At 42.4% G+C, this 22,740-nt stretch overlaps 1 protein-coding gene across 1 annotated transcript in view; it reads left to right on the top strand.

Moving 5' to 3' along the window:
- Runx2 (RUNX family transcription factor 2) overlaps positions 1–22,158 on the top strand; it is a 141,453-nt gene extending 119,295 nt beyond the window's left edge. The window contains 2 exon segments of the mRNA XM_029561583.1: positions 16,585–16,650; positions 18,235–22,158. Of these exon segments, the coding sequence (XP_029417443.1) occupies positions 16,585–16,650; positions 18,235–18,713 (545 nt within the window). The 3' untranslated portion in view covers positions 18,714–22,158.
- Positions 22,159–22,740: the final 582 nt, after the last annotated feature.

Raw genomic sequence — 22,740 nt, 5'->3', positions numbered from 1 at the left:
GTGTGTGTGTGTGTGTGTGTGTGTGTGTGTGTGTTTAGTTATTAGTGTGGATACGTGCACATTGCGTATGTGGGTGAATGTAAAGGCCCAAAGCTGACTTCGAGTGCCTTTCCTCAACTGCTGCCCAGCTTTGCTTTTAAAATGTTTTATGACAGTTTTGTACATTTATATAATGAATTTTGTTCACTTTTCACCCCCATTCCCTTCTCTCATCCCCCTCCCTCTCCCACTGGAACCCTTTCTCACCTTTATGTTTTGAGATAGAGTCTCTTCCTGAAGCTCATGGATGTAGTCAGGCTGGCTGACCTGTGAGCTCCGGGGATCTACCTGTCTCCCTCCCCCACTGGCCCCAGCACTAGGACTACAGGCGTGCACTGGTCTGCCTGGGTTCTGGGATTCCAAACTCAGGTCCTCATTACTGTGTGGTACCCACTTTAATGACTGAGCCGTCTCCCCAGCCGTCTTCGAGAATCTGCAAGCTCCTGTTTAAAGTGTGAGTTTCAGACTTGCAAAGCTACTGCTTACCTCATGGGCCACTGCGTGAGGATCAGTTGCATCTTTCTGCTCTTCTTTGCCACATTTCCATTTTCTAGGCACATCTGGTGCCTGAAAGAGAAATTCATTACTTCAGAGTGAACCCTGCCTAAGGGTCTTCTCACCATTTTAAAAGGGTTACATTTCAAATTACATGCTACAGAACTTATGATTAAAAGTTTGAACAAAATCATTCTAACGGTTTTTAAAAGTCAAATAAAAATGGAGTCAGTTGGAGCCATTTACATTGAGATTAAAACATCCCAGTCACCAAGAAATGAGACTGGCAAGTCGGTGCTAACCAACATGAAAAATAGACAGATAAACATTGAAGAAGACAAAGAAAGAATGAAGAAATTGATTGATACAAATCTGACCTGTGCATTTGGACTCTTGAAGTCTTTACAGCATCACAGTATACTTACAGAGGCCGGTGACCCAGCATAGTTCACTGACAAGCACATCTGACAGTTGGCCAACCTACTGACTCCCAAGGATGCTGGCCCAAAGGCTGGTTCAGCCAGGAGAGGTAGAGACTCGGGCAGATGTAAAAGAACCTGAAGAGAAACACTGAGGACTCTACCAGGAAGGAACAGGCATTTTCTACTTTAATTCAGAAACCGTAGAGAGTTAGGAAATGAAAACAGACCCAGGACACTCAGATAATCTGAAATGATAGCTTTTGTAATGGGAGAAGTCACTTAAAGGTCGTTTAAAGCATTAGAATCTAAGATAAAGTAAATATAGAGAAAAATAAGAATTCTGACAACTAAACAAAATAAGTGCATAGAAAAACTTAGCATATTCATTCCCTAGTTTCCAAGAGGAGTTTGTTCTAGAACTCTCTGTGAATACCCAAATATACAGATGCACATTCTCTTTCATAAAGTCATCTAATGTATGTGACTACACATCTTCATATATAATTAAACTTCCTCTAAAAACAATTTCTACATTGCTTTTATTATGTTGTATAATGTAAATGCTGTGTAAATGACGGTTTTGCTGTATTTGAGGGAAACGTTGGCAAGAAACAAGTCTGTGTATTTGCAGTACAGACACAATAAAACAACCATGGGGCGGGAGAGATGGCTCAGCGGTTAAGAGTGCTTGCCAGTCTTGCGGACGACTCTAGTTCCCATTGCCAGCACTCACATGGTGGCTCACAGCTACCTGTAACACCGGTTTCAAGGAATCCAGTGACTTCTTCCGACCTTCATGGGCACCTGCACTCATGTGATGCACATACAGACAAGCAGGCACACACAGACACATAAATAAAAATAAGGTTAAAAAAAAACCTGGTTTTGTTCATGGATGCAGAACCCATGGATGGGGAGGACCACACTGCTATTTAGACGGAGCTCTGACTATGAAGAAAACCCGTTCCCAGACATGACCTCATGTAATCACCACAACAACTCACTAGTGTATTGATATTCTGATTGTCTGTGTTATCCCTCTAAGAAACTAGGACTCAGAAACATTGAGAGACTTGTCTGGGGCCACACAGTGGCAGAGCCGGAGAATGAAAACACAAGTCTTTGGTTCCAAATAATGTGCTTTTACCTACTATGCATTTTCAAAGAAGTTTTCTTTTCTGAATCAAACGTGTGTGTGTGTGTGTGTGTGTGTGTGTGTGTGTGTGTGTGTACAAAAGTGAATGTGTATACAAATGTATGTGGAGGTCAGACGACAACCTCAGGTTTCATTCCTCAGCTGGGGCTCAAACCCAGGCCTTCATACTTAACAACTGAACTATCTCTCAAGCCCCAGAGCCAAACTTTTGATAGATGTTCCTTGGGCATCATCCTAAGAGGAATTCCAACGCATTGAGGTTTCAAGGCCACACCTGGATAACACCAGCAGCCCTTCGAGAGTAGCTAGTGGTTATGCTGGGGACAGGTCAGAGGACCCCAAACAGGTCAAACCTACCCAGTCTCTAATTAGAAGCAACAGTGGAAATAATCTGCCTCTCAATTTTGCAAACATGAATTTGGTTACAAAGATTCAAAATGTATGTGTGGATGAAATGTTAAACTTTAAAGTTTATGTTATATATGGGGTAAAGAAACTTAAAGCTACTTAAATTATGAATAACAATATACAGCTTACTGAGACAGCATAGAACAATGGGGAGAAATGATTTACACCATCTCACCCACAGAGTTTAGTTTTAATCCCTTTATATGCCGAATTCAATGAGGGAAGGTTTTCTTAAGAAAGGAACAGTGTTCCCATTTTATTTTTTAAAAAAGTTTATTACTACATTATGCTTTTTATTTGTGTATTTGTTTTTTGTTTATTTGTGTATGTATGAGTACATGCATATTGGAGGTCAGAGGTCTCTGTGTAGGAGTCAGTTCTCTCCTTCCACCATGTGGGTCCTAGGTATCAAACTCAGGTCAACAGGCTTGGTGGCAAACACCTTTACCCCCTAGGCCATCTCACCAACCCCTGTTCCCATTTTGTTTTGGCCTATCTTACAACCTTTTGTTAGCAATTAAATGATTTTATTTTATGGACAAATGCTGTATATTTTTGAGTTGACATTTAGTATGTAGAGGAAAAATCTGGATATTTTTACACAGTGGATCTGTTCATTGATTACCTCACTTGAAATGGTCCTACTGTTCTATAAGGAATGAGAACCATTCTTCACAAGCATAGTATTTATGGTAGAATTTCTAGTGGTACTTTTGGATTTCTCACAGTTGTCTAATGTGTAGCAGAATGAGATTTTCAGTGCTGGGTATGACATGGTGGTATTTTAGTGAAATTCCCTCTGTCTTACTGAGGAGTCTGTAGATCAGGGAGGGGGTACTCTACTCTGACCTCTAGCTTGGTGGGCAGCCCTGAGACCAGAGCCCACACTTGGTCCTGCCATCTTTCTCACAGGCCTTGAGCATTTTTTTGGACTGATTTATTTTATTTTATATATGTGAGTGTTTTGCCTGCATGTATGCAGGTGCACTATGTGCATGCAATGCACACAGAGGCCAGAAGAGGGTGTCAGATCCCCTGGAACTGGAGTTAGGGACAATTGTTAGCTGCTATGTGGGTGCTGGGAACCAAACCCGGGTCCTCTGAAGGAGCAGTCAGTGCTCTTAACCACAGAGCCATTTCTCCAGCCTGACTTGGGCATTCTTTACAGTGCCGTACCTAGCCATGATAACCGAGAAAGAGAGGCTTAACCTGCAATAGTCTCCTCCTTCTTTGTTGGTCCTTTCCTCTTTTCACCCTGACATTCAGACTTGGAGAGAGATTAGATGTCTGTGTGTATACATGTGACCTGTGTGCCCACTTGCAGAAGCCAGAGGGGGATATCAAGAGTTTTGCTCTGTCACTTTCTACCTTACTTCTCTGAGAGACAGGGTCTCTTACTGAACCTGCTATTAGGCTGGCTGGTGGCTAGCAGGCCTCAGGGTTCCTCCTGTCTCTACCCCTCACAGCATGGACCTGGCCATGACTGGCTTCTTCATGTATGCTGAATTTGAACTCAGGTCCTCATGGTTGTACAGCAAGCACTCTTACCCAGTGAGCTGGCTCTTCTGCCCAGAGATCAGATTTTGCTCTGTGACTGGCCCTCTCTCTTTCTGGAGCAGTCACCAGCCCTCTGGGTCCTTATCTGAAGTAGGCTAAGTGGACATTCTCAGACTGAGATAAAAATGGGACTTGGATTTTGATCTTAGCAGACAGATTGCCCTGTTGGCGGAGCTGATACTAGCCCACTCTGTGCTTGTCTCTCACCCCCAAATCCCACAGGATCAAAACAAGTAGCTCCTCTCTTGTACCTTAATACACAATTAGGTGTGTCCGTTTATCCTTGGGAGACACAGGGCTCCGTGTCTCAAAGAAATGCAAGGATCCGGGAGCAGCCACAAACAGATGTTGAAAATGTCCATTTGTGGCCAGTTTATTGCTATAGCGCCAAGAGTAAACACTGAAAGAAACCCCGTTGGGGGGGGGGGGGACAGACTCGTTGAGAATGGAATGTTATCAAGGAAGGAGAAAGTGAAAAAAGTCCCATTTTGGGGCTATTATGTGTTTATGTCCTACAATAGGGAAAATTTTACTATTTGACTTTTGGTGTTTGAAGACTTTTGCCAAATACTTAACAATCTGTAGGGTTTGATTTCCCTCAAAGAAACAAAACAAAAAATACCACTCTGAGAACAAGGGTCTATGTAACTAAGATGTGTTTGTTTTTGTTTAAATCATTCAGAAGAGAAATCATCTCTTGTCCATTGTTAAAAGAGAGGTTTCAATCAAAGGAAAAGTCTACAGATTCTAAAATATACAAACAGCTCTTTGAAATGGATGCCAAATCAAACTCTGAAAGGGACGTTTTTCTTGCAGAAGTTTTGAGTTAATTCCGTGTGCAGGGTTTGAGTGGAAAAACGCAGACTGTCAGAGGAACGAGTTCCTGCAACACCACATTTGGATTTGAAGCTTACATAAGGGGCATTGTCTTGGGGGTAGTCCTGAATCTCCTGTAAAGGGCTTTAGGCTAAGTCCTAGTGACAAAGAAAAACTAAGTCAAAATTTCAGTTAAATAGAAGATGATACTTTGGTTTCTGTTGTCATTGGATCTAAACACACACACACACACACACACACACACAATTGATTGGTCTCTTTCTTTCTCTATCTTTTCTTTCTTCCTCTCTTTCTTTCTCTTTTCTTTACTTTCTAGGCCAGACCTGCCTCCAACTTGCAATCCTCCTGCCTCAGCCTCCTGAGCAGGAATTACAGGCATGTGCTACCATACTTGGTTGAATGGTTCCCTGTTTTAAAAGAAATGCTGTGTAGTTTCCTATCAGAATTCTGCTTGGATGACAGTTGTAGATGCTAACAAGGCAAGCCTAGTTTGGAAAAGGGGGCACAACAGGAAACCCAATCATTTTACTTTAACCCTACCAGTAGCCACCAAGAGGGAGCTTTCTTTCCTTGACAAAGCCTCCTTGTCATTTGGTGCCTGTCTACCTACTTCACTGACATTTTGTGAGGATAAAGCCAGATGTATGTAAAAACAGGGAAAGTTTTAAAATGGACAAATTTGAGATCCTATCTTTAAATGTAATCATTACTTCTGAGAGTCAGTGTTTATGTGAGACCTGATCGTTTACTAGAACTGAAGTCAAAGGATGTCTTGTTCATAGCTTAAGGGGGCAAGCCAGGGCAAAGGGTACAAGAAGAGAGGTACTGTGAAACTGGGGCACATAGAAGAGCTGTGGGTGTGTGGGGCTAACTCAGGTGATCCCTTTGGGCTCAGAGTCACACAGGTGTAGTAGGTCAGGAATAGCAGCTGGTTGAGGATATACAGGCAGGAGTCAGAAGGTGCACACAAATTGCAAAGGGAGAGAAAGATATAGGTCAGATCTTCTGACTCCACCTCCCATTTCCCATGTGCATTTAAATGGCTTTCATATATTACTCTGAAACGGGCTGTAATTCATTTAAAGGAAGTGAGACAGAGTTCCTATTCTAGAAGAACTTGGGCCAGTAGAGATGTGAAGACATTTCTGTTCCTTTGCATACCTACAAGAGATACAAATGGAAAACCAAGAAGAGTGGAGGAAGAAGAGGTTGCTGGGGACTATGATAGGAAGTAAAGGACGGCGGGGGTAGTGGGGTGAGTTTAAAGACTGCCTCAAAAGATAAAAAATAGGGTTGGGGTATAGTTGAGTGCTAGAGTGCTTGCCTAGCATGTGGGAGGCCCAGGTTCAATCTCCAGTACCACAAAAGACAGGAAGAGAAGAAATGGAAGGAAGAAAGGAAAGAAGGAAAGGAAGGGAGGGAGGGAAGGAGGAAGGAAGGAAGGTGGGAAAGTGTAGGGACTACAGAAAATAGAAAAGCGTTCAGTTTAACTATTACCTGGAGCACAGAGGCCATAAACTGGGAGAATGAGAAAGAAGACTGGGAAGGTTAGTTGGGACACTTTTGTTGCCCCGTGAATGTTTATGCATGCCCTCATGCAGAGACCTAGAAATATATACATACGTGAACGATAGAACACAACATGCAGTCATACACCAGGCAGGCAGTCATGAACAAGGAAACCAAGGGACCAGAAAGTCAAACAAGAAGGGATTCAGGAATTTAGACACGCCACCCAAATGGAAGATGCAACACAAACAGAACTAGTCCTTGGTTATAAGGCAGCCTCTGTGACAACCAGGAAGTGCCTTATGTATTTCCTCAATACTGGGACAAGATACAGTCCCATGGTGTGGTCAGCCCTGGCTTGAACTGGGGTGCAGGTAAGTGCATGCATCTGACTGGAGAGGAAGACAGGACAGAAAAGAGGATAGTTAAGTCCTGGCAGGGTGTTTTGAAGCTAGAGCCTGTGACCAATGCTAGGTCAATAGGATGCTCTATAGTAACTAAAGTGTACTGTGATCACCTGGTTCAGGCCCTGGGGCTTTGGGTAGTTTCAGGTGCATGCATTTAATGTCTAGGTAGCCCCAGCACTGTGGGAGCGTGCTACCAGGGTAAACTTTTTAAGAGCTAGTAGAATGTAGGTTGGATTTTGCCTGCTTCTGCTTTGGAGTCACCTGTCATCTTCAGTTGACTTCTCCTTCCCCTTTTCCATCTCGTGGATCCATGTGAGGCTCATTAGAAGGCTATGAGCCTGGAGTCGGGGCTTTGATATAGAGGGGTTGCTTTATAAAGCAAAGATTTCAAACTTTATCCAAAAATACAGTCTGTGTATTAAGATTGGCTTCCTTTTCCTATACCAGCATCGGCTCTCTTCCCAGCCAGAGTTCTTAAAGAAGGGGTTGTTTGGAACCTGGAGCTGAGTGTGTGTGGTTCATCAGGAACTTCAGCATTGAGAGTGTCAGTTCATGTGTTTTTTAGCTTGAGCCTGATCTTCTAGTAACTGGTAAGAGGTAAGAAGGAAGGCGATTTTGAGATAGAGATGCTTGCTGTTAGCTAGGGACTTCTGTCACTTCTCACTGACAAGAGACAGACAACCTGAGGAATATGAAATACAATTTGCTTTAGATAACTCAGAACATCCATGGTAAAGACAGTATCCAAATTTCAGAGCGGAGTCAAGTGGGTGGCTGGCATCAGCTTCCCATGTTATATCCCATCCCAGCTCCATCTCCGTGGTCACCCAGAGTTGATGGGACTTCATTTGTCATTGATTTCATTAGCCATGGCCAGTCTCTGCGGTCACTTGAAAATGACCTGAACCCCACACTTTAGCAGAGACTGTGGCAGGAGAGCCTTGAATTTCTGGGGTTAGGTCTACAAATCTTAAGCAAATTACTTTGAGCTTACACTTGCCATTCAGAAAATGAGATTGGTAGCATTGTCTTCCCCCACAGAGGATTTAATGACATCATACTATAGGTGGAAGGGTTTCAGTGGCATCAAGCCCTTCCGTAAACCAGAGCTGTGGCAATGTATCTCAGCTGCTGGGTTGGCCGCTCATCCCTCTCAGCCAATCTCTGCTCACACCACAGGATGCTGTGGATGTCAGATTACTTATAGAGGAACTCACACAGTTGGGGAAAAAAATGAATCCTGGTTTGTTAAACAATCACCAGGTCTGATTCCCAGCCTACCACAAGGCAGTGTCGAGTCAGAGCATTCCTCTCCAAAGGGTTTGGGCTTGCTACCAGACTTGAAAGAAATACCGCTCAAAGTTTTCCACTGTAGCACCCCAAGGAGCAGATGAAAGCCCAGGCAGGGCTCCCTCACTGTGCCTGCCTTCCCCAGCCTTTGGGTATAACAGGAATTCCCCTAAGGAGAGTTATTTCCAAGTCTCTTGTGAAGTTTTTAAAAAATAGTTTATTTATTATTTTTTATTTTGTATGTATGAGTGTATTGCTTGCATGTGGGTCAGTGCACCTGGGTAGTGCGATGCCTGTGGAGCTCAGAAGAGGGGTCAGATCCCCTGGAACTGGAGTTGTGGACGGTTGTTAGCTGCCACGTGGGTGCTGGGAATTGTACCTGGGTCCTCTGCAAGAGCAGCCAGTGCTCTTAAACACTGAACCGTCTGTCCAACCCCTCCTGTGAAGTTTATGTCCGTCTTTGTTTTAATATAAGATACTGAACTTACTAACATCAGTTAGATGTCTTCGTTTAAGGGCCCTCCCCCACTTGTTCCCGTCTCTCTTACATTTCATGCCTTCCTATCAGCTAGGCTTTGGTGTCTAATACATAACATCTCAACCAGTTCATAAATTTCTGCTTTTAATATAGTCTAAGTTACCACTAGCTCAGGCTGCAGGGAAATACCAGGCTGGCCCTCTCTGAATTCAAGCTCTTTTGAAAGATTTACTTAGGAACAATTTATCATTTAGTTGCAAGTTTTAAAATAATCTTAATTGACTACATATGTTATCAAATAAGAGTCGGTCTTGTGGCCTCTGCCTCTCTACCCAGCTACGCTCCTCCTTGCGCCCCCTCCGGTGAGCATGCGCACTGTCAGAAAATTAATTATGCTGCTCAGGGCCAATACTACCGTAGAAAGCTGCCCAGATTTAAGATAAGATTACCTATATAGAAGCTGTTATTTTGAAGAGAGAAAGACGATTGCTTTTCAACTTCTTTGTCTCATTTTCCTAGCTCCTCCCGTCTTAATTGTGGCCTCTTGTTTTGGTAGCCATAAGTTATTAGTGGTTTTTAATTTTTCTGAAACCGAAATAGGGGCTGAAAGGGTGGATTTGCCCCTTTTCCCTCCTTTTTTTTTCTCCTTTTTTCCCTGGCTAATCGGAGGAACGCAACCACATCTGAAGCCACTTGGCTCATTGTGAATTTCATGGAAACTGATTCTCTGAAAGTGTTTCCATATGTGTGTTCCCAATATATCCCATCCTCTCTAAATGGGAGCACAGACGTGTGCATGGACTGGAAATGGCTTCAGGATGTGACAGGGCGGTCATATGACTGCCGCAGCACCGTGGGTGGCCCCTTCTGAAAGACACGGTGTCCTGGGTGCTGGCCTCCTTCCTGCGGAGGATCTGGTTTCAAAGACTATCCACCCTTCCTTTAAAAAGTTCCTAATCAAGGCCTAGCAAGATCAGTCTCCCTCTCTTCCCCTTCCCCTCTCCCGCCCGCCCGCCTTTGGTTTCTTCCCTCTTGCATGCACACATACAAGCTCACACATCTTTTCCTGACGGCCCCCTTTCCCTTTCAAAAAAGGAAATATGTTGTTCCAGTAATATCCTTAAAAATGGAAGTTTCTGAAGATCGCCAGGGTGCAGGGTTGGTTTCTTCTTTTTCTTCTTGCTCTCTTTCCTTCAGCCTTAAATTCACTGGTCTTTCAGAATTAGCGAGCTTGCTGTGGAAAAGCACAATTCATTACAACCCTGGAAACTAATATTTATACTGGAGAGTTGAGGCACTTTTCCTCTTAAAAAAAAAACAAAACAAAAAACTGGCGTTTGCTAGTCACTTTGTTATCTTTAAAAAACTTTTCAGTTTCTCATTTTGGTGTCTTGTGTGTCAACATGGTCCTTTCTTTGCCTTTCTCCCATTTTCCCAATTATTAGCTAATGAAGCTAAATCTAATGTGGTGATACTTAGTCATGTTTACTATAAAGGGATAAGTTTAGGGCAACTGGAAAATGGGTATAAAACTTCTTCAATATCTCAGTGTGGAAATGCAAATAATAATTTTCAGGTAGTGTGAACCTGAATTTTGCATATTGTTTATGTAACATTTCTGTTTCATGCTCTCCATTGTTGGAGACCAAACTAGTATGCCTTTGTTCAGCCATGTTTTTGAAACACTTGTCTTTTTCTATTATGTATTATATAGGATCTAAAAGAAGGATGGGCTGGGAGATGGCTCAGTTGGTAAAGTGCCTGCCATGCAAAGAGGAGGACCTGAGTTCAGATCCTGGGCACCCATATCAAAGTCAGGTGGTGGGTCACTGTAACCCCAGAGCTGGGGAGGTGGAGACAAGGCGAATCCCTGGAGCTCATTGGACAGTCAGTCAGCCTAGCCAAATCAGTGAGCTCCAGCTTCAATGAGAGACCCTGTCTCAAAAAATAGAATGGGAAGTGATGGGGGAAGACATCCCAAATCAACCTCTGGCCTCCACCTGCATGTGCAGGCCTTTGCACCTGTACACATGAACAAGTATATATATGGGGAGAGGGAGAGAAGAGAGAGAGAGTTTTCTCTTAATGTGCTTTCTTTTTTTATGGAAAGTAAAAATACCTATCTGAAAACAATGGCAACACCTACATCTATGAAGCCGAGTAGTAAGATTTATACATGAATATCCAAGGCATTCATAATAAGAAACTAGAAAGAATTCAGACACTATTTGGGGAGTTCTTGTGTCACAGTGTGCTTGCTTGGGCTGGGAACTCTGAGGAGAGCCACAGCAAAGCTCCCCCAAGGACCCTAAGTATATGCTATATCCTAGGAGCAGAGGGACACAGTGTTGACAAAGTGTGGAAGGGAACTCTCAGTATGCTCACAGCCTCAATACCCTTTCACTGCATGGTTATTCAGCTGCCTCCTAAGATGTGGCAGACCTGCACTTAGGTAAGGGTGCCGTTCCCCAGTTTTATTCCCCTGCCACTTTGGCTTGGAAAGGTGGTTATGGACATGGAAGAGTTTCTCTTTCCACAGTTGTTTCTGCAGAATGCAGATCTGAGGGTGCTCAGGGCAGATGCTCTGCCTTTTCCCACTGGCATGTTCTATGAGGCAGCAGAGGTGTTGTAGGATGTCGCACCTGGAACAGGGGAACACATTGAGTCCCATGCTGCTCCTTAGGTTGGCCCTTTCAGTCTTCCATGTCTTAGCTGTCAAAGTCATCTGAATCATTTATTCTCTTATTTTTTCATTTTCTTTTTTTTTTCTTGCCTTTTTGGCAATTCTGAGCATGGAATCCAGGGTCTTTGCATGCTGGCAAGGGCTCTACCACTGGGCTATACCCCTACCCACATCTTTGATGCTTGATGACTGAGATGCTAGCTGTATACACAAGTGTGTTACCTTACTCCAAATAAACACCATGGCTTTAACGGCAGCAATGGACCCAAGAGGAGGGACAAGTGTGCTACCCTTTGGAAGGGCATGCATTTCTGATCTGATTTCCCCACTCCCTGCTTCATCTCTTCCCCAGGGTCTTTCCAGTGTGGAACTAAAGGCATTCTGGCTCTGAGGCACGGCAGGTGTTGAGAAGTAAGGGGTAGCATGCTAATAAACCAGGGGCAGCTGTTTACTAGTGGCAAATATTATTGGGGGGGGGTTCTGCCTCAAGTATGAGGTCAAGTGATGAAAGGGTGGCTGAGAATATCTTTGAGCACTTTAAAAAACATTTAACAAGGTTTTAGGTATGGACGATTCTTAAATCACGTTTTAGATTTGATGTCGGCATTGCCCAATGCTCAGTCCTTCTTGTTTATTTCTGGTTTTGATTTGATTAGATTGGTTTTGTTTTGTTTTGTTTTGTTTTGAGACAGGGTCTCATTGTGTAGCCCTTGCTGACCTGGACTTGCTATGTAGACCAGGCTACCCTTGAACTCCCAGAGATCTTCCTGCTTCAGCCTCCTGAGTGCCGAGTGCTAGGATTAAAGGTGTGTGCCACCACCTGAATATTTTTTTTTTTTTGAGACAAAAATCTTATTATGTATCCAGCTCAGGCTGACCTCAGACTCACTACTGGAGTTCATTCTGGCCTCAGACACATAGTAATCCTCCATCTGCCTCAGCCTCCCAAGTCCTGGGATTACAGGCATGGGTCACCATACCTGACTCCCTAATGCTTTGATATCTGATTTTTAGTGTGTCAAAAATGTACTGGCTGTGACAGAATTGCTGATGCTTATTCTCACTTGTCTTTTCAGTCATCCACTCACATATTTTTTCGCTTTAAGCTCTTACATTGCACTAGGTCCTGGAAGGGATGAGAGGAAAAGAAATCCTCTACCATCCAAAGCTGATTGTCATTGAAGACTGTAGGCTGAGAAACAGCTAATAAGTCAGTGAATTGGTGAGCAAGGGCCCCAAAGAACGATGTAGAAAATAGATGCTGTTGAAACAGGAGTGAATTAGGAAGTTATTATGTAAGAGAGCAACTGGAATGGGGCAGCTAGAGTGCTGTAAAAGGAAAGAAGGCTCCAGAGGAGAACAGATCTGTGTAGATCCTTGTGTATTCTGTCTTCCCAGGAAGGATGTCACAGGTTATAAAGCGTTCATGATCTTTATGAGAGATTTATTAAAGCAACAACTCCTGCCATATGACCAGCCCCAGTGTAGTTTTGAGGTCAACACCCGATGCCGATGCACTGATATCCTTGCATACAGATTCCAGTACTCTGAATAGTACCAACAGTGCTTGGAATGTACCAATATATGTTCAGTTTGGATTCAAGGCTCTTTCTTCTTTCTTCTGCCCTGACCTCCTTCTTCACCTGATCCTGTCCAATTGCATATTGTCCAATGGGAAAGCTAACATGGATGCTGCTTCCCAGCAGATACCCCTCAGTGACAAGTACTTCCTTCGTGATTCTTCTCAAAATCGAATTTCCTTTCACTGTAGGAACTGCTTGTCATGAAAACCTAGTAAATGATAAAATATATCTTAAAAATCGAGTTTAGCAATGGCAAGTATTGGGGGTGGGGCTGTAGCTCAGTGGTAGAGTGCTTATCTAGTATGCCTGAGTTCCTAAGTTTGATCCCCAGTACTGAAAAAAAAAGGGGGTGGGGTGGGTAGAGAGATGGCTCAGCATCAGTGCCCTCTTCTGGTCCCTACTGGCACTGGCACACACATGACATATATACACACACAGACACATAAATAAAAATTAAAAAGAAAAAGGAAGAAAAGGCTAAGCATAACCATCAGAAGGCCAAGAATGACCATTAGTAAACATTGAAGGGGAGACAAGAGCTCTGCCTTTAATAGCTTTCTTTAATTGGGAGTCGACCACGATCCAGGGTAAATAGCACTGGAAAGCAATGTGTGAAAAAGCCTTGCCTGAGTTTCCCACATTTTCCACTTACTTCAAGACCCCAGAAGTCCAGACTGGGTAAAGAGAGCCAGTTTCCTTTTCTCTCCTAGTCCTGCAGAGAAAGTTGGATGTTTGGGCTTTTAACATTGGTTTTGGTTTTGAGCTTCACGGGCATTCGATTATGTATTCTCCCCAATTGGTATTGGGCTGTGAGAGCTGTTATTGATGCCATGTTCATGAGCAAAGTTCTTTCAACTCTGATTTATGACAGCTGTATTGGTTCTCAAGCTGTCTGGCTGTGGCTAGGAGTGTAGATAGCATCTTTGGAAGGCATGTAGGAATCTAGGAGATCCTGAGCGATCAAGCCCTGGACCTTGATCTCATTCACGTTGTACCCTGAGCCACTGAACCAGTGGGCTCACTGTTTAGCAGATCAGGTCAACAACAAGGCCAGGAGAGGTTGTTCATAGGTTCCCCCAAATAGTAATTATTATTGAGGCAGCACTTTACTGAAAGAGTTTACCTAAGTGTTTTACATTTAGACAAATATAATTCTCATGGGGGGGGAGGAGAGAGAGAGAGAGAGAGAGAGAGAGAGAGAGAGAGAGAGAGAGAGAGAGAGAGAGAGGAGAGAAACAGAAACAGAGAGAAGTATTGGTCTGTGATCCTTTCAACCATATTCTTGAAGGGTAATCCACACTGCTTGTCCTTGGAAGTCAGAGGGTTGCTTTCTAATGGCTCTGCCTTCCTCAGGCTGTTTGGTGACACTGAATGAATGGCTCGTCTCTGGGCTTTAGCTTCCTTAACTTGTCAAATGGGGCTTGAATGACAGGTAGAGAACCAATCACTTAGTTTAGACTGTTTCATCAGTATTTTGATCAGCAGAAAGAGTCCTTGGCTGATTTAGGAGATCCAGAGACATAGAAAGTGTCACAGTGGCAAAATTTTGTTGAAGTCATTTTTATTTGTCATCAAATTTGCCTAAGTGGTACATTCACTATATAATATTCTAGATTACTACATCGTGTCACCGTGTCCCCAGACTGACTCACAGTAGCCTGTCAGGAAGATGTACCATCTTGGGTTTTAATTTGGGGTTTCAGTAATTCCTGTCAGCCACCATGTATTCAAAATGCCATTTTGAAACCTTCATTTTGTTTTTGTTTTGAGACAGGTTCTCACCTTATTGCCCAGGCTAGCTTGAACTCATTGTGTAGGCCAGGTTAGCCTTAAACTTATGATGGTTCTACTTCAGCCTCCTGAGTGCTGAGGTTACAGGCATAAGCCACAACACCAAGCTCTTATAACAAGAAGATGTCATGTGGATGGTAGCAGCCTCAATTTCCAAGAAATTTCCATTTTTCAGAACAGTTTAGCATGCTTTGTACACAGAAGCAATCCATTCATGGATAAAGTAAAAAGAGAGCCTTGAGGCAGCCACCACTTTCAGAAGGTTCCAGAAGCACCCTGTTTTTATTCAGATTTTAGTCCAGAGTTTTAAGTTGGCTTTGGATTGCTTTGAGGAAATTAGATTAGGGTACCATTACTTCTAGAACTCTCCAGGCTTTGTCACTTGTAAGGTGTTTTAAATAGGTTCAATTGACATTTTTTGTGCTTGATTCAATGTCTTTTTAAATTAATTATTTTAAGTTTATAGCCATAATGTGGCTGGTAACACAAAGTAACAATGTTTAGGACACATTATCAAAATCACCCAAAAAAGAGGTATAAAATAAATCCTGAGTTCATATACAAAACAGAGATTAAAAGTTTAGATGTAACTCTATTCAAGCAGAGAAAATGTAGGTACATTTCTTCCTTCTGAAATAATTACTATAAATAAATTAAGGATTAGCAAGAGTTTCTTTATATTCTTTTAGGCATAGGATTCCTCCAACCTGCCCGCCATATATTACTATATAAGGAATTTCATATTATACTATGGAAAGTTATTATTTTTTCATACTGAATCCATGGCAGTCTGCTTCAGAAACATTTCTTGGTAACATAAAATGGCTAAGCAAATTCCAGAAAATTCTGTTGTTCGTAGATTAGGGAAAGCATTTTAAAATCCCTTTCAAGTCCACTTTAGTTTACTTTGTCAAGAAAGAGTGGATCTTAAGCATGTCAAATCTCAAGTGACTAGAAGTGACTCATCAGAATTCTGTTACGGGCCTAGCAGACCCTATTCCATTGTTTTCAATTAATATAAATAAACCCCAACCAGAGCTCATTCATTGAAAGATGATTGTCAATGTGTGTTAGGTAACATCTATATTTCCAAAAGATACAGCAATCCTGACATGTGTGGGTGATAAAAAGATCAGCAAAGTGTATCAGGTGCAAGTGAGGTATATGTAGTGGGGGTAATTCAAAGCCATATTACTGGCACACACTCCCATAAAGAGTTTAATGAGGTTTCTGTATCAAAATAAGCAAAGCCATATGGTATTTTTAACTAGTCTTACAATGTAATTTTAAGGACAAATAAATACATCTGAGGAGCTTTCTCCCCCCTTAAACTTTAAGATGCCTATCTGTGTGAACTCTGTGCTTACATGAGGGCAAACCTTGACGTTTTAAGTGCGACATCTTTCCGTTTTAAATTGCTGGTGTTATCTTGGCTGTTCTCACATGTTCTGGGTATTGAGTTTAATGCACACGGCAGTGGCTTGCCCAGACCTAGTAGGTGGGCTAAGTTCACCTAGATGCTCTTGGACTGCTGAGGAACATCTGTGACCTCTACTCAGGGTCTGTATTGTTTAAGATAGCACATCAACCCTGGGTGGGGAGGTGGGAACTCTCAACTACCCCCATGTCTCATTCTCTCATGATCACTACACTTTCACATTCTAAAACTTGAGTTTGCCAGAAATTAATCCGGGGGGGAGGGGTTTGGGAGAGGTGATTCCAGGGCGGAGGGATTTCTAAAGACCAGGCAGTACCTGCCTACTATTATGTGCAACCTCTGAGGATGGGTGCATGGGTTCTGGGAAGGCACTAATGAGGGATGGGGGACCCCATCTTGCCAAGGCGGTTGCTACTCCCCTGTCTTGGAATCCCTGGTCATAGACTGCTAGAGCTGGAAGGGAACTTAGAGCTCGTCCCCTCATTTTTCAGATGATGACACTGCCACCTCTGACTTCTGCCTCTGGCCTTCCACTCTCAATAAGAAGAGCCAGGCAGGTGAGACTTTTCACAATTGCTGGGCTGGGCAGGGCTGGGCTGGGCTGTCTGATGACTACTGTCCGGTGTGTGAGAAAAAAGTTTTGTTAACCATCTGTTGCTTTCAAGCAGTCACTTTATAGTACAAATGCATTTCATGTCACTGAATCCCAGCATCTTGTAAAGATTCTATGCATTTTAACAAACCCGAATCACCTTCTGATAGCCCCTTTCAGGACAAATATTGGGATCATCCCTTTAATAAACAGCATACTATCTGAGAAGAAAGACTGAATAAAAACTGGGTTGAGGAGCAACTTATTTATTAAGGTCTTCAAGAATTGCTAAGCACTTTCCTTTATAGCTAAAAAACTATAGCAAAGACAAAGATATGGAATCCAAATGATAGGGGATTTTTGAAGCATCAGAATCTTAGCAAGAACATTGGTATTAGAAAAGGGCTTGTCATAATTCTGTCAATTCTAGAAAATTACAATTAACCCAAAGATCACACCTATGAGTTTTATGCATTTCAGGAAACTAATGTCCAGTGAAAAGTAGGAACTGTGTCTTCATAAGTTACTGAGCAGCATCCACTAAGGAGGCCTACCCACAGCTTGAGAAGTGAAGGGACTTCACAGCTTACCAGGAAGCCATCTCCATCTCTGGGTTACTGCTTTAAATCCACCCAAACTCATTCTGTAGCACAGGGGTCTAGCAGGCAGCAGAGCCCTTCTCTTAATCTCCTCTAGGCACCGAGCCTTCGAAAAAGCTGCCCTGGGCACAGGGCCTAAATCAGGTCCTCGGTCATCTCCCAAGACTTGAAATGCAATGGCTGTCAAGGTTCTAAGCCCCATCCCTCGACTTCCTCCTTTACTTTATTCTTCTTACTCTGGTTGAGCCAAAGGAGAATTTCTGAGGGCTAGACTCTCCCCAACACCCCCGACCCCCCCCCCCAAAAGCAAGACAGTGTTAGATCACATTGAAATATGCTTTAATTTCACTGTTACTAGGATGAGGATTATAACAAGATTTTCAATTCTTATAAGGGTTTAAAAGAAATGGTAGGAACATGTTAAGGGTATTAGTTTGATGGGTTTTAATTGACAAAGGAGCCTTGCCAAGGGTACCGATAATAACATTGATTAGTTTGGAATGACTTTGTACTGGGATAAGAAAAAAACTAACTGGTCTGATTTTGTAAAAGTTTCACTTTAAATATCTAAGTGCAACAAGAAACAAAAAGAGGGGCAGGGGAAATCAATGAAGATAGTCTTAAAGTTGGACGCATATACCTACAACCAGAGTCTCGGGCTGACTTACCCTTAGGACCTGGCACATATTTGGCTTTTTAAAGCCCTTTGGAATTCGCTGGGGTGAAGAACTTCAGGACAAATGCCACTGAAATTGTGATGTGGGGGGAAAAAAAGGAAAAAAGGAAAAAGAAGACTGAAGTGACACGTACATTTGAAAATCTGTTTGTGACTCGATGTTCCTTTGGGGGAAAGCTAAAGTTTTCTTTTTTTAATCTTGTAAAAATTCTATCATTATTTTAATTGATATTTACAGATGTTTCCTCCCCCCATCTTCTGTTATAATTTTTAGGTGCTTCAGAACTGGGCCCTTTTTCAGACCCCAGGCAGTTCCCAAGCATTTCATCCCTCACTGAGAGCCGCTTCTCCAACCCACGAATGCATTATCCAGCTACCTTTACTTACACCCCGCCAGTCACGTCAGGCATGTCCCTCGGCATGTCCGCCACCACTCACTACCACACCTACCTGCCACCACCCTACCCCGGCTCCTCCCAAAGCCAGAGTGGACCCTTCCAGAGCAGCAGCACTCCATATCTCTACTATGGTACTTCATCAGGATCCTATCAGTTCCCCATGGTGCCGGGCGGAGACCGGTCTCCTTCCAGAATGCTTCCGCCATGCACCACCACCTCGAATGGCAGCACGCTATTAAATCCAAATTTGCCTAACCAGAATGATGGTGTTGACGCTGATGGAAGCCACAGCAGTTCCCCAACTGTTTTGAATTCTAGTGGCAGAATGGATGAATCTGTTTGGCGACCATACTGAAATTCCTCAGCAGTGGCCCAGTGACATCTGGGGGCCACATCCCACATGTTAATATATACATATATAAAGAGAGTACATATATATGTATATTGATTAGCTATCTAGAAGATTTCTCATTCGTTCCCTAGTCATGATCTTGCAATCCTCAGAGGGTAGAGAGAAGCAGAAAGCTGGAAAGACAATCATAACTGGGTTTCATATTGTTTACTATTTAAGATGTCCTTTGTACCGAGGAACAAGAAGGGTAAAGCTGTTGTTGTTTGGTCTGTTGTCATAAAATAACCTGTTCCTATGCTGATTCAGAGAGGTGGACTCCGGGTTGAGGAGGGAGAAGAGAAAAGCCGCTTCCTCCTAGTGCTTTCAAACCACACACCTCCCTGTGCATGGCAGCTGTTGTGTGGGCCCGTGCACCGGCTTGCAAAGCCAGTCCTGGTGTGCAAGAAAGGGGACGAGAGGTAGCACGGATGTTCCCAGTACCATCCATTCTAAATAACTGTTCCAAAGTTTGCCTTCAGACTTACTACGGTACTCATTTAAACTGTTCAGTTATTATTATTGTTTTCCTATTCTAAGAAAGTGACTTCAAAAATACTGTCAGGATAGAATATTTTATTTTACTTTTTTTATACGTCCCCTTTTTCCCATTTAACCAAAAAGAATCCCATCCCCTAACCCTTCCTCCTCCTTCTCCTTTTATGAAACCTGAAAATGGCAATACTTTTTTAGAGCCATAATGGTATAGTGTTTGAGTTGGCTGTGTGTTATTTGTTTTTCTTTTTTTTTTTTTAAATTATGAATATGTGTAAAATCTGAGGTAACTTGCTAACGTGAATGGTCATATAACTTTAAAGATATATTTATAATTATTTAATGACATTTGGACCTTTGAAACATTTCTTAGTGTAATGTTGACTTCGGTCTCTAAAAGTGCTCTTTAATAATTAACAAATTTCTTCAGTGGGCTAGAGCCATATCTGAAATATTGCTAAGCAATTTCAGTTCCTCCAGGCACAATGTGAGTTTTGGAAAAATACTTCCATCTCCAAATCTTTTAGATGTAGTTTTTTTTTTGTGACGTATGAAGGAAATGTTATGTTTCATTCTTTCAGGTCTTTGCCTCTGACACAGCTTTGCCTTTTAAAGCAATAATTAGGTATCTTTAAAAAACAACAACAAAAAACCACCCTTAGCCCTTTAACACTTAATGTTGCCCCTTTACCAGCATAAAATGCTGGAGAGATGTGGTTTCCTAGTTTCTTTTTTTGGATCATTATGACTCTCATCATATTAAAGACACAGCACAAGTGAGTGTTGAACACAGACAAGTGTTCTGTGGTTTCATAGTTAAGCAAAACTCTAAATCGCCAGGCTTCACGGTAAAGACCTAGTCAGCAGAAAGCCACACAATTGCTGAAGGATCTACATGCAGGATAAATAGAAGGGTCCCTCCGCAGACTGCACCAACCAGCCTTACCAGACAGTTATTCAGGGGAAGCCCAAAGCACCTTACCCAAGGTTCTGCTGGCAGGGTTCCAAGGAAGTTGCATTTTAAGGAGCAGAATGAAGTCACTGTCCTAGGGGAGCTGGTCATCTGAGGTAGCAACCAAGTTCCAGCCCATGTCAGTAGACACAGGGCCTGTGGGGACTGACACGGAAATCTTTGACATGAGCGTTTCTCACAGGGTAGGGCCAACAGTAGGGAAGGCCTGCCACTGTGTGTGAAATTGAGATCCAGTGGGATGCACTTTGATCAAGGTACCGTGTGGCCAACCCTGAGTGTAATCCTTAATCCAAACCAGTGATCACTCAGACTCTGCCCTCTTCCCATACCGCCAGGGTACCTTCGTTTGAATCCCAAGCTCTCTTACGCAGAGCTCTGCAGATATTTGTGTCCAGTCCCTCTCCAGGATCTCTGGTCCTTCTCAAGTTCACCTTTGTTTACCACCAAGCAGTGCAGGACAGCTGCGGGGCAGGTGGACCTGTATGTGCCTCCAGCCTGAGTTTCCCTTAGAATTCATCTTGACTCCTCTGATAGAAATCAAAGGGGAGGTGGGAACCCGGGACCCCAAACCCCAAACACTTTGCCTTCTAAAGGTTGTGTACCAAGTATGTTTAGATAAATAAGCCACTTTTGTATTACTGAAGATGGAAGTGTAATTGATGCTATTTATTGTTTGTGTGTGGTAGCTTGAAGCACACCACCGTCCATTTGTTTGTTTGATACGCGTTTGTTTCAGCAGCACTTAAAAAAAGCCAGTGTCTGGTTACACTTTTCAGTTTTAATTAATTGACATTAAAATGTTACCACCAGTGCCAGCTGCACCCTATTTAATTAAAAAGGTACTATAGTTGTACATTTTTTTAATGTTAAAAGGGCTTTCTAAGTTTACAGTACACATGTTAAGTGACTGTAGGGATGCTTTAGTGTCAAAATGTTATTGTTATTATAGTGGCTGCAGGCAGCAACCCAGAAACACTTTTGGAAAAAAAAAAAAAGAAAAAAGGTTGTTGCTTTTTTTCCTTCCCACTTGGGAAAAATTCAAGCACTTCACCTTTCATCCAACCACCTCAGTAGGGTGACTCACTTAGAGAAAATTCTTATTTTTGGTCTAAGGGTTCAGATCCCCCCTGCCCCCTTTCCTTCTTTCCTGAACTCTTTATTTGCACTGGGTCACATGTATGATTCCTGATTTCAAGACCAAAGCAAAATCTTACTACTTTTCTGGAACCATCTTTGTACGAGGCAACACTCAGTTTCCTTGGGGTTAGAATAACATGGTTCTTGATGGGGAAACATTGTTGGGATTTACAGTGTGACCAACACAGCCACATGTTTTTTTTTTTTTTTTTTTTTTTAATCCTTTTCAATTGTCTCGGAAATTTTAACCTATGTCAGAGTTCCCGAACAGGTACCACAACTTTGGTCTTAGATTAGTGGAATGACGTCCAGCTTGAAACAGAGAGATTTAACAGATTAACTACTGTTTACTCTCCAAGCTGTCTCATTCTTCACCCCGAGGTAGAAAAATGAACAGAGAAACAACTCCACACCATTAGAGTCTGTCCATTGTAGATTCAGAAGGGAGGAGACGTGTGTGCTGGCCTTGCGGGTTCCTTCCGCTCCAAGGAAAGGGACTGACCCAGAGACACAGTGCATTAGCCAAAGCCTTACACCCATGGTATTTGAAAGAACAATAATAAACAAAATAAAAGATGATTCTTCCAAACTTTGAATCTGTTGTTCTTAAAGATAATGCATCTAAAATTATTTTTTTTCTGTGTGAGAACTTTTTCTAGTTGTCTGTTTACTTCATGTTTACAAATAATTGTTTGCTTTTTAATGCAGTACTTTAAAAATATATCAGCCAAAACCATAATTTACAGTAATTTCTTAGATATTTTGAATAAATTCCATGTCTTTGGATATGCTTACCAGTCTTAGATTTCTGTGGAACAAAAACTATTTGTAGCATTTTGTGTAAATACAAGCTTTCATTTTTATTTTTATTTTTTCCTGATTGCTATTGCCCAAGATTTGCTTCCCATGCACATATTGTACAAATTCTGCTTTGTGCCACAGGTCATGATTGTGGATGAGTTTACTCTGAACTTCAAAGGGACTATTTGTATTGTATGTTGCAACTGTAAATTGAATTATTTGGCATTTTTCCCTCATGATTGTAATATTAATTTGAAGTTTGAATTTAATTTTCAATAAAAAGACTTTTTTGGTTTTGTTATGTGTGTACACTGGGTCTTTTCTCGTTCTTGGTTTTTTCTCTGGTCTGACATCTCTTCCTGCCTACACTCGGGCACTTACTGCTCTTAGGACGAGCCAGGGCAGAAGATCTATCTCTGGTGAGGGGATGAACATCTTGGTAAGCACTTGGCTTGCTCTGCCCCTGAAGAGAAGCAGGTGAAGATTTTAGCAGCAAATATATGTCTTTAGCATCTGTTTCTGAAGGAGTGCTCACACCATCCTTGGGCAAAGTCCCTCACTCTGACTGTGGACCAGTCAGGGTGTGTA

This window comes from Nannospalax galili, unplaced genomic scaffold (genome assembly GCF_000622305.1).
Source record: "Nannospalax galili isolate Female #2095 unplaced genomic scaffold, S.galili_v1.0 scaffold653, whole genome shotgun sequence".
Lineage (NCBI taxonomy): Eukaryota > Metazoa > Chordata > Mammalia > Rodentia > Spalacidae > Nannospalax > Nannospalax galili.
This window is presented reverse-complemented; position numbering and strand designations above follow the sequence as displayed.